Source organism: Pinus tabuliformis, chromosome 4_2 (assembly GCF_031772625.1).
Source record: "Pinus tabuliformis cultivar Carrire ecotype Pingquan chromosome 4_2, CPIR1, whole genome shotgun sequence".
In the NCBI taxonomy this organism is placed as follows: Eukaryota; Viridiplantae; Streptophyta; class Pinopsida; order Pinales; family Pinaceae; genus Pinus; species Pinus tabuliformis.
In genome coordinates this window covers 340195378-340207692 of record NC_142304.1, presented here as the reverse complement: position 1 = coordinate 340207692, position 12315 = coordinate 340195378, and the positions used below count along the sequence as shown (strand labels likewise).

At 36.6% G+C, this 12315-nt stretch overlaps 1 protein-coding gene across 3 annotated transcripts; it reads right to left on the bottom strand.

The window, feature by feature from the left end:
• Window positions 1-5063: 5063 nt before the first annotated feature.
• On the bottom strand, window positions 5064-10035 carry LOC149169325 (cell division cycle 20.2, cofactor of APC complex-like). Of its 3 annotated transcripts, none has more exons than XR_016259380.1 (8): window positions 9505-10035; window positions 9042-9338; window positions 8317-8586; window positions 7654-8232; window positions 7360-7554; window positions 7133-7203; window positions 6816-7008; window positions 5064-5295 (listed from the first exon to the last, which is right to left on the bottom strand). XR_016259380.1 is itself a non-coding variant. In XM_089427067.1 (6 exons), the coding sequence occupies exons 1-5, from the start codon at window positions 9604-9606 to the stop codon at window positions 7408-7410; spliced, it is 1395 nt and encodes a 464-aa protein (XP_089283193.1). In that variant the 5' UTR covers window positions 9607-10035; the 3' UTR covers window positions 7017-7203; window positions 7360-7407. The 3 variants fall into 3 exon arrangements, 1 of the variants encoding a protein (XP_089283193.1); XR_016259381.1 differs by having other exon boundaries at window positions 5064-5292; XM_089427067.1 differs by lacking the exons at window positions 5064-5295; window positions 6816-7008 and having other exon boundaries at window positions 7017-7203.
• Between the last annotated feature and the right edge of the window lie 2280 nt (window positions 10036-12315).

The window sequence follows — 12315 nt, the reverse complement described above, 5'->3', positions numbered from 1 at the left end:
CTCTGATTATTTGGAAAAATGGTTTGAAACCAAGGCTATCAAGGTAGCAACAGAAGAGAAGGTGGCTGAGCTCTTAAGGGAGAATGTATTTTACAATTTTGGGTACCCTAGAGAGCTATTCACTGATTAGGGAGCTCAATTCACCTCACACCTGATTGAAAATTTGTTGAGGTAGCATAAGATCAAACACATGAAGTCAACTGCGTGTCATCCTCTGGCCAATGGACACGTAAAGGCTACCAACAGAGAATTGGAAGGCATTCTCACCAAGGTTGTGAGAAGCAGGAGAAAATATTGGGCTGACAAACTGGTGGAGGCCACTTGGGCCTATAATACAACCTAGAAGACAACCACTCGCTTCATCCCTAATGACATGGTCTATGGGAAGAAGGCTCTACTCTTCATTGAGTTTGAGTACAACACTTTGAGAATGGAAACACAGTTGGATTTGGATGTTACAAAGGAACAGCAAGAGAGGTTGCTCCAGCTCAATGGTTTAGATGAATTCAGGATGCATGCCCTCTTACACACAAAAGTTACTCAAGTACAATGGAAGGTTTGGCATGAAAAAAACATCAAAGACAAAGTTTTTCAAGAAAGTGACGGGGCTCTGCTATATGACTCTAGGTTCAAGGACTTCAAAGGAAAATTAATGACCAGGAGGCAGGGCCCATATCTGATAGAAAAGTGCCATGATAATGGGGTTGTGCAAATAAGGACCATTGATGAAGAAGGTATTCCCTTGCTTGTCAATGGAGACAGATTGAAAGCCTAAAAAAGTCCTCTGTCAAGGGATGAGTTCATCAGTACCATCAGTAAGGAAGTGAATGTCCTTGGAAGTGTCTTAAATTCCAGCTCAGCAAATTATTAAACGTTGTTTTTATTTTTTAACAAAATGAAAAAAGGAAAAAGAAAAAAAAACAATAAGGGACCTACGTGAAAACTTCTATGAGGCACCTGAGGCCAAATTTTGGGTTGAAAACCTCCTTGAGGTATCCTAAGAGTGGAAAAAAAGGAAAATGAAAACATCACTGGGTGAAAACCTCCCTTAAGGAGCCTAGGGCAAGCAGACAATCTGAAAACCTCCTTTGAGGCGATCTATGTGTATTTCAAAAAAAAAAGGGAAGAAAAAGAGAAAAGAAAAAGAAAAATGCCATGGCAAGGACCTCAAACCTACCCACTAATAGAATTCTATGATTTTTGCAAGTTTTTAAAGGAAATAAAGAGCTTAGAGTTAAGGGGACAACAAGCCAAGCATCACCCCATTCTTCCTCCATTCACTTCATATTTCCCATGCCTACTATGTCTCCATCATCCATCCTCATTTCCAAGCATCAAAAACCAGTTTTTATGCATTTTTCTGACTTCTACAGAGTTTCCTATAGTTACTACAAGAGTTTCCTGTATTAGTATAGGATGTCCTGAAACACTACAGGAATGAAATTCCAATTGGAAAATGATGATGCAGGCATGTTCTAGGTTGAAATAAAGGACCATACACCTCACCACCTCTCACCCAACACCATCTCATGACCATACCAACCTCTATGTCCATCAAAAACCACTAAGAAAAATAAAATAAAAATACAAAAAAAATATAGAAAAAGAGAGTCCAAGGGTCATGCCATCATTGACCTCACTCACCTACCACTCCATCTCCTCCATTTCCATCTTTCCACTCCTACATCACCACCTATTCCTCCTCCAAGTGAAAAAACAAAAAAAAATGATGAAAAAGGCAACTACAGATTTCTTGTAGTAACTACAGGAAACCCTGTAGCAGCATGTGTTGTCACAGCAGCAAGTTCTCCATGCATTCTCCTTCAACACCCATGCATGAAAAGAGCTCCAACACCCTTGTAGACACTATGACTCCTATCTAGAGCTTAGCAACAATGACAAAGACCAAACGCCTCCACACAACAACAAAGAAGACAACCACATCAACAGGAAGAAATATATACAAAAGTGACATTATGACATACTTATGCTTGGGTCAAATGGGATCACAACACCCTTCCTAAGAGATATATAGAAAAGTGACACTATGGCATACTTATGCTTGGGTCAGATGGGATCACATTGCCCTTCCTAAGAAACAAGGAAGATGGGGCATGAAAAGCCTCACATCACCCTTCCTAAAAAACGGGGAAGATGGGGCATGAAAAGCCTTGATGCCTTTGCAAAAGCACTAGCTACCAAGATGAGATGGCAAGTTCTCACTACAAAGAAATTGTGGACGAAGGTAGTCATACAAAAATATATCAGTCCACTCCACCTCCCTGATTGGATCAGGCACCCTTCATGGAACAAATCTAACATATCAACTATCTGGCAAGCTATTTAAAACTCTATATCTTACATTTGTGATGGGACTCGCCTAGAGGATTGGAACTAGAAACTTGGTCCGCATTGGTATGGATCCTTGGTCTAGATGTGGGAACGCATTTCTCTCGAACTCAGGTATCTCTCGCCTTTCCCACATTGTTGATCTAGACAACTCCATTATTTTCTCTCAGGCCTGGAAATCTGTTGATCAAATAGGAATTCCAGATAACTGGTGTGATGAACAACACTCCTACACTAACACTCTCTCTGAATCACATGTTCGAATCACGGATTGTTCTTCATTGCTCCATCACCACATCTTTCTAGAATCATGTTCTTTCAACATTACACTTATCCAACAAATGGAAAGGTACAAACATCTTAGAGGCTTGGCAATCATGGTGGTCTGCTGCCGCGCTTCCCATCAAAATCAAGAACTTTCCCCTCCCGATTTGTTGGTGCATATGGTTGCACAGGAACACACTCATATTCAAGGGCATCCCTCCTCAATGGATACAAGCTTCAACTCATCTTATCTCAATTTATAGCAGTATTCTGAAGGATGATCGCCCACATCCACCCCACACTATTATTGTAGAAACTATTGATAGAAAATTATCATGGGCATATCTTGATGGATCAGCTCAACGAAATGGTTGTGGAGGGGGAGTGCTCCTTCATCTCACTGACAATCATTTTTTCAAAATATAGATGGGTCTGGTAGAAGGAACAAACAATTATGTTGAGCTTATTACCCTCCATCATTTGTTACACTTTGCACTTGAGAAGGGATGTAGAACATTCAGATTTTGGCAATTCCAAACTCATCATAAATTGGTTTAATCAACAATTTTTTTGTCACGCGCACAATCTCTGGAATATATTGGATGAGGCTTTGCTAATGAAATTACATTTTGACAATATCACTTGTCATCACATCTATGCAACTAGATTTTAACAAACTATCCAAGGAGGTCGTGCTCCACCCTTGGGGGTATTGGATGATCCAGGAGTAGTCAGGGCAGGAATACTACCAGTATTTTCACAGACCATATGCCAAAATCCAAGATTACTTTATATAATGTGTAGTTACTTAAACATATACAATTTCACTTATTTTTATTGATGAAAGTTCTAAATCAACAATCTTTGCTTACTTGTAGGTCCATCACCAATTCTAGGTCACAAAGGTCTTGTGACTTACCTTTAGTTTCAATATCCACATGTCACAATGGACCTATTCATGACATTTCAAATCACGATCCATCTCATTGCAAAGCTAACCTCTCATCCCTTTAGTTGTCTTGCACAATTTGATATTGTTATCAATACATTGTAATTGCAATATTTTTTAAACCTCCCCACCCCTAACTTGATATATAAGGCTTTAAGAATTGATAGATGATTACAATATAGATGTGATATAGTCCATGTATTTGTCACATTGAAAGTTTTGCAATACTATTCTAAACTAATAAAAATAATTACAATTTAGAGGTGATATATTTCATATATATGTCACATTGAAAATTTGGCAATGCAATTTTAAGATATACAAATAAAAATTCATAAAATCCCTGCAATGTTCATATTTCAGGTCCATATAAAATAAAACATATAATTACACCTAAATATCAGAGTTATACATATTTCATACAATTGTTGTCCAATCTATCTTCAAATATTTTGCCTATTCAGAACATACATTTATTTATCCAATCTGATACCATTGTTTTTAATACCATCTTCAAATAAACCTTATATCTATTTGTTAGATTTTCACAATATACACTGTACATATTCAAAAAGTTTTGAGAGTTATGTTCATGTTACCATGTTAAAATAGCTATTTTTTTAGGATAAATTAAAAAATAATACTAATGATGATGATTTAGTAATATTTGATATTTAATTTAAGAATTTGTAATAAATATCTAGTCTTAATAATAAATATATTCACGCATTACACCATTATGTATAAAAATAAAAAAAATATCCAGCAATTCTCAAAAAATGTTCACTTGTAGTTGTTTTCATAAGTTATTAAAAGTGTAATTAAAAAATGTGAGAACTGAAGTAATTGTATTGGATAGATGGGATATGTAATGCCGGAACTTCATTCATATTATAATTTATGCCAGTGAAATGTATATATTATAGATTCAATAAAGGAAAATACAGGACACGCTGAATTTTTAGTTATTTGATTCAATGCTAAATTGTAATTCAGAACCCTAAGCACCAAAATAACAATAGAATTTCAAAAGTTAAATTGTTTTCAGAAAACTTGTATCTAAACACTTGGATTTATATCCACAGACAGGCATTGCCCTTTCAAAAAAATTATCAAAAGCTTTGAAGTAATGGAGGCTGCTGATCAACATTTTTCCTGTATCTCAGTTATTCCCAATGCCTTGAACTATAATCCTAGAAAGACTTCAAAGTTGATGTCAATTTAAGAAGTTGAAGGGTGGAAAATTTTCCTCTCGATTGGTGGCATTGAAAAATGCCGTTGGTGGCATTCAAAAATGCAGTTGGAAGATTGGTGGCATTGAAAAATGCCACTGTAAGATTATGGGGCAGACATCAATAGATATTGATTATCAATGCCCAAAGGGAAGGAGGAGCTACAATGAGGCAATTGTCAGTAAAGAAAGAAAAACAATAAAATGAAATTACAAGACAATTCATGCCATAAAAGATAATAAAGATGAAGCCTATATAGTATGTACTATGAAGCATAGGCACTTACTAATTCAGTTGTGCTGGAAAATTGTAGTGCAACTAGCTAAGTACAGAACCAATAACAAAAGAGCATACCTTAATATCTTGAGATTAAAAAAATGCAATTGAGGAACCATGCCGCTCTTCTCCGTATGATTCTTCTTCGGAGAGTTGAAACCATCCTCGAACATCTTAGAATGCTGGCAAGATCCCATGTTCGTTAAAGGCACCTCAAACGATCTTCTGTAACATGTGTAGTAAAGAGAAACAATTCATAGTGTTAGACAAATGTTATGGAAGTGGTAAGCGTAGCAATGCATAACAAATTAAACAGTATCTTGCAAACTCAAAATGTCTCTCATTTAATAAACTCTGCTACATTAGATTGAAATACTTGACAATGTGTCATTTAGCGGAAAACCTTGAATTTTATCTTAATTATTCCCACTGATTCTTCACCGACCTCATTTGCAGATTACATCTCATTGATCCAATTTTAATTATGACTAAATGGATAAAAAAAATGCTAGACATCTGGTAAATGGTAATATTGAGTGTCAATCAGCGATATATAATAAATTATAAATCATCTGCAAATTCTGAATAAATCTGACCAACTGAATGCTGCCAGTATACATGTCAGTATTTCCTTTAAATTACCTTGTAAGGTAATTTAAGAACAGGCAAAGACAGTTTCGTAAATGAAAAAATGAAACCATGACTGAAATTTCAACTTAATTTGATTTGATGGCATTGGTAACCTGTATTATCTGGTAAGAAAGGTATTGCAAAACACATTTGAAAAAAAAAATGGCAACATCCATGAAATAGTAGAGATGGGTATGCTTAAATCAGAGGTACCTGCAAACATTCTAATTAGCTGAACGTAGAGTATGAAAAATAATTGTGTAATGCAATCCAAAATATGGCAAGAATCCAGCGGGAACCAGATGGATGAGTCGCAACAACTCCAAAAACCATTAGAAAAATACAGGCACAGGATGGCTATCGAACAAAGAAAAAATGCCAGAACTTAACCGATTTGAAATGCAAAGGAATACAGGATAAGAATGACTGGTCTCTCCAACAGCGCAATAATAGATGTCAGTAATCATAGGCAAGATATAATGACCAGATAGAGCCAATGAGCGTGAACAATTTTGACTAACATTCAAGATGTGTTTGGCAACATATGGCAATCATGATTGATGAGGAAGACAGATTCATGAGAGCAGAGGAATACAGAATATAATGGCTCATCAGTTAAACAGCCCAATAACATAACTGGAGGCAAGAGATGATCACTGGATACAAGAAGCAGAAACAATTTCCACAAAAAATCAAGATTTGTTTGGAGACAGAGGACAAAGATTATTGCTGAGGCCAGCAGTTCCATGAGAGCCAAGGTTTAAAATCCATGGACATGACCTCGCAACAGGGATGCAACACAAGATGTCAGTATTGCCTGTCCTGGCAGGACATGAGAAGCTCTCAATTTATTGTCTGCTTATTTAAGGATTTAGTCAGTTCAGTGCAGTCAATATTTTTTAATGTTAGAATTGTAGCCACATGAATCAGAGTAGTACTTATGTATGTGATTAGTTACTCTGATTAATATCAATATCCTATCAGAATTCACACATTTGACAAGAATTGCATGATGGGATAGTGTACCATATTACAAAAATAAAATATACAGGAGATAAAAATATAGATATAAGTTCCTTACAGCTAATGAACAAAATAAATAATTCAAGCATTACCTGCAACATTGAGCATCCCCTCATCATCATTCCATGTGTAGAAGCATGGAGGCCTTTTTATAGTTGTGAATCAGATACTTGCTAACAGCCATAAAGTATCATTTTTGGAACCGTCTTTGAAGCTCCAAAGACTTGCTAAAACCACTTTAAAGCTTATCACGCAGCTGAAGAAATGGATCATTGTCTCACAAAGCTGTTGCCACATCGTTCCATCAGGGTCCACAATAGATAAAATACACACTTCATACTAGAGTACAGAACTATAGAGCGCCTGCAAAAGACCTTTGCAAGCAGAAAATAAAACATCTAATTACTACCTTGAGTTGAACATCCGCTCTGATTCCATGAATCTGGACAGATGTGAGCATGAAACTTGTTGAAAGCCCCTCTATACACAATTCATGCAATTAGTACAAACTAAGAAATTATAATATATTACAAAGAAGAAATTGGAATGTACTACATGAAAATCCAACAGAAGTTAGAACTATACAGTGCCTGCAAAAGAGCTTTGTAAACAAAAAAAAAAACATCTAATTAGTACCTTCAGTTGAACATCCATCCTGATTCCATGAATTTTGACAGATACTTCTTAGCGGATGTGCATATGAAACATGTTGAAAGCCCCTTTTGCATCTTTAGTCTTAGTCTTCTTTGAGGCATCAGGAGCCCCAAAAACTTGCCAAAACTTGAGTGTTTCATCTGCTGCAGCTGATGCAACTGTGTACCCATCAGGACTCTGAAGAAGTAAAACAATGGTAAGGGTCATTAGGACAAATTTAAAGGGAAAACATGGATTGCATGCATAAGTACTCATAAAAAGCATGAATTTTCATACCTGTGCCATATGAAGAACTCTAGCAGTATGCCCTGTAAGTTCAGTAATTTTCACCATGGAAGGGTATTTCCATAAGGTTAACTGGTTCTGATTTAGCCCATGCGAACTCAATAACTCACGCTCATGTCTATTCCACAACAATGAACAGACCTGGGAATGGGTGTCGACGGTATTCAGGCAGGCACCTGTTTGAGTGTTCCAAAACTTTATAGAACCGTCTGAAGTCCCTCCACCAGATGCCAAAAGATTGTTCTGGAAGGGGCACCATGCCAAGGCCTTGACTGCTGCACAATGTTCATCTAATTGGTGGAAGTATTGAGAGGACGGATTATGGGATGCCATGCTCTTGTCCCAAATGTAGAGTAGATTGTCATTTCCCCCACTTGCAAGTTGTTGGCCGGAAGGAGACCATTTCAATCCACAAACCTCCTGGGTATGTCCTTTGTATGTTTGAACAATGTGGTCACGGATGCGAACATCATGATTGATTATAATCCCATCCAGCCCTCCTGTGGTGAGAATAGGACCATTCCAAGAAAGTGCACCAACACGGTCATGATGACCTTTCAAGGCTCTTAGCTGCAATTGTATCATGTCAAATTTAGAGATTGCCTTTATATTAGAATGAGAAAACCTTGGAAGAGATAAACAGGTTTTATTTACCTTTTTATTAGATTGCGAATCCCATAACTGTACAACAGAATTATTCAACCCAACGGCAATTTGGCTCCCATCGGGTGCCCAACTAACGCTGGTAACGGGACCCTCTTCTTCATGTGCAATCAGAAGCTCAGATATAGAGCTATTAGAAGCATCCCACAAGTATACAGTGTTGTCCAGGGCTATGGACAAAACATTGGTGGAACTCCAATCCAACAGATTCAAGTAATAATCATCCAGAAGGTCGGGCGCATCCAGGGTTCTATCTGCAGACTGCAATCAACATGGATAAGTTAAATTACTAGGTGAAGGAAGAAAGACAAAGGACAATGGTCCTCAGATAGGCATATCCAGTGTACTAATAACAAAAACCCCAAATACAATGTAGTTTATCTGGTGTCAGAAGAGTATACCAATGCTTTTAAAAAACGAAATGGGATCATGGCTCGGTTTGTGAAGAAATACTATGTAGTTCTAACACCATTATGTTAATAACTTTTTTTTTAAGAAACTGGAATGGGTGTGGTAGCGAATTGAGCGTAGCAAATGAAAAAGAAAAGGAAAAATCTGTGTAAAACACTCCTCGAGATGGGATAATGTTGCAATGACAAATACGATCAAGGGCTTTGATTCAATAACGAGTAAACATCAATATAATTCAGGATCTGATTATGGAATGTCTAGCGAAAATGACTGATTTTTTTTATTTTATGAAATCCAGACCTTACCTGAGCAATATATCTGCGTGCTCTTCTAGAAATAGGGAGATTAGCCAACATATTTTCTTGTGAAGCTTGGGAAACAGTCGATGATTTTCCATTGAAAGAAAGAATTCTGCAATTGTTGTCAGCAGCACGGGCATTCTTCAATAAAGCGGCTGCCATCTCCTTCTTGTATGCTTTTTTCGAAGGGGAGGGGGAAGGGGAGAGGGCATGGATATCGTTATTGTCCTTTTGCTTTTGCGTGACCATGAATCTAGCTACGTCCAAATCGATGGATCCTCTTGCCGGAATAAATCTATCGCTCTGTGATAGCAAAAACAATAAAACCAAATCCTGATTCAGACTTCCAACTGAATCAGGATAACCTGTTGCCCCACTAGCCACATTTCACTGTAATAAACCTAATTGGGGGAATGCCATGTTTGCAGCATAGAAATTATCTGTAAAAAAAAGAGGAGAGAATGCATACGCTGTGTTTATTCATTGAAGCACCCTGTTTCTGCAGAGGACGGAGACATCGCTTCTCTGTGGAATGCCTGTTGGAATTCATTGAACTGCAAGACGATTCCATTACTCCTACTCAAGTAAAATAACCAGACAAAACACAATATATGACAAACAATCAATGTGCCTAAATTTAAACTTGCAAAACAAAAAAAAATCAAAAGTTGCAAAGGAATTTTAATTCTAAAAGCTAGGGTTCCTTAAAGAATGAGGATGTTTGGTTCTGCAAAACCATAAAAAAAAAACAGTAGTTCCAAATGAATTCCAATTCTAAAAGCTTCGGTTCCTCAAAGTATGAGGACGTCTGGTTCTCCAAAAAGTTAGCGAGCGAGCCCAGTATCAGAAGTCCCTGGTGTCCTCTTGGCGTTCTCCTTGCCCCAGAGCAAAGCTATCTGCACAATCAGACAAACCAGGTCAATTGATGATGGCAGGAGGATGTGAGAAACTGTGAAGACGCTAAATAGTAACTAGTTTTAGGCCAACGGCCATAAAGCCAAACCAGTTTTAATAATAATTTGCTAATTATCGTTGGAAACCTTAATGCGTGAGGGTAATATTCCTTTGGAAAACCTATTATTTGCGGGATTTCTTCGTCCAAATTTAGCTATGTCAATGTATGTATCCTTTTATTATTATTAATTAATTAATGTATGTCAATGTATTAATTTAGATTTTATATTGACTTAATTTTAAATTTATTGAAAATAATTTTTATATTAAAAGATTGAATTAGGTTGGTATTAGAGTAATATATAAAATTATTTTTTATTAATTTTTTTAAATCCAAAGAAATAAATTAATAACGCAAAACCTAAAGACATTGGATAATACTCTAAATTCGACCATTAAACCATTAATTTTTTTAAAATAATTCAAATTTTCTTAAATATAAATAATGAATTAATCAATATTTACAAATGATTATTCTCATTACATATAAAAACCATAATTATGATATATTTTACTACTTTAAAAATAATATAAATTAATATTTATTTAATTATAATTTATTAAAATTTTATATTAACTTATAATATATTGTGGATATATATAAAGATATAGGATAATGTTTAGGGTATGGGCAACAAGGTAGGGGTTTTGCGGTCTTGAGTTTGAGGTCATTGATATAGAATGATTAAAGTTACAAGTCCAAGCATAGCTTGAGAAAGGTTAGCGCAATCATCTCTCTCCATCTCTCTCTAATCCAAATGAGAGCAAACATGTTAGCAAGAAACATTTTAGGAGGATTTTCTAACAAGGTTTATCTACCATGGTTCTCGTATTCGGATTTTTCCGATAATTTTATTGTGACGTGCTTTTTTCGGAGGCTAGCCATCATGGAAGAACACATTGTGGACTATGGGGCAGATAGCCCTTACCATGTCCAAACATTTTGACCACACCCAAAATATAACTCCAAAATTTTCCATTCTAAGTCTCAAGGGACACTTGTCAATCTCAAGTCTAATCTAGACGAGAATGTTAATAACCCTATTAACTTTAGGAAAAATATTGAGGTGGTGAGCCCTTTGTTTTATACTGAGACAAATCTCCAAATAGACCATGTAGTACATGCATCATTTTTAAGCTTCGAATGCCTTTCTCCACTTCCCCAGGAAATTGAATATCTAGATCCTTCGGAGTAGATTAGGAAGAAGTTCTCCTAGGAGGTCATTCAAAAAGTGGAATCCAAGCAATGGAGGAAAAGGTTCATTCGAGCTAAAAAAACAAAGGTGAAAATGGTATTAGGGTTAGATGTGTGGATTGAGGAGGTCTTAGACATCTTGGGAAGACTATAGTGTAGTGTTTCTATGGTAAGATTATCTCGCTAGAATCCCCTAAAATATGGATTGAGGATAATTGGGTTTCTTTAATGGATATGCTTTAGTGGTCCATGTTTTAACTAGAGGATGGGTGTGTTTTCTTCTACATTTAGACTTAGGTGCAAATGACCTTTTAGGTAAAATTCAAAGTTGGGGGCCATTAGGTCTTGTGGTACAAAGATGAAGCATAAACTTTGACTTCTCAAGGGAACCAATTTTCCACAAACAATATGTAAGATTTTGTTGGGGTTCCCTCTAGTTCCTTGGTGAAAATAAATCTTGAGTTCAATAGGAAATAAGATCCACAAATTTGTGGAGTTAGAGCTAAATTTGGACTCAAAAAACGATAGAAGATGGGCATGGACTTAGCTTGAGGTGGACCTACAAGATGGCTTGTTGGAAGAAATAGAATTGGTTTGTGGATGTAACATTGATCCAGGTGGATGTTGGTGGCCACCCACCTATCCCACTTGGACCCCCACAACTGTCTCTTTCAGTTTTTCAGTTTCCGTAATTGTAGCACAATTTACTATTTTTAGCAGTTTTTTGGGTCCTGAAATTCTAGAGCCGTTTTGAGGCCCTAAACGACATTTTTTGGGAAATCTAGAAGCAACATGGGTCCATGGACCGATGTTGCTCTTCCCAAAGTTGTAGTGCTCAGATAGATCTTTCTAACGAGCTATTGTACGCATCAAATGAAGATCGGGTGCCAAAGTTACGACCCCGGGAAGTTGATGTAACAACTTACCCAAAACGGTGCCCACAATTTGGCGTTTCATCTTCTAAGATTAGGTTTTGGGATGTTAAGGGTTTTCCATTGTTTCTCAATAATAAATAGGCCTTCCAGCCTCATTGTAACACAGCTCAGAGGGATGTAGCCACCACATCTCTTCTCAGAGATAAGCTACCATCACCCTAGCTGGTTTATTTCCATTTTTGTTTGTAAGCATATT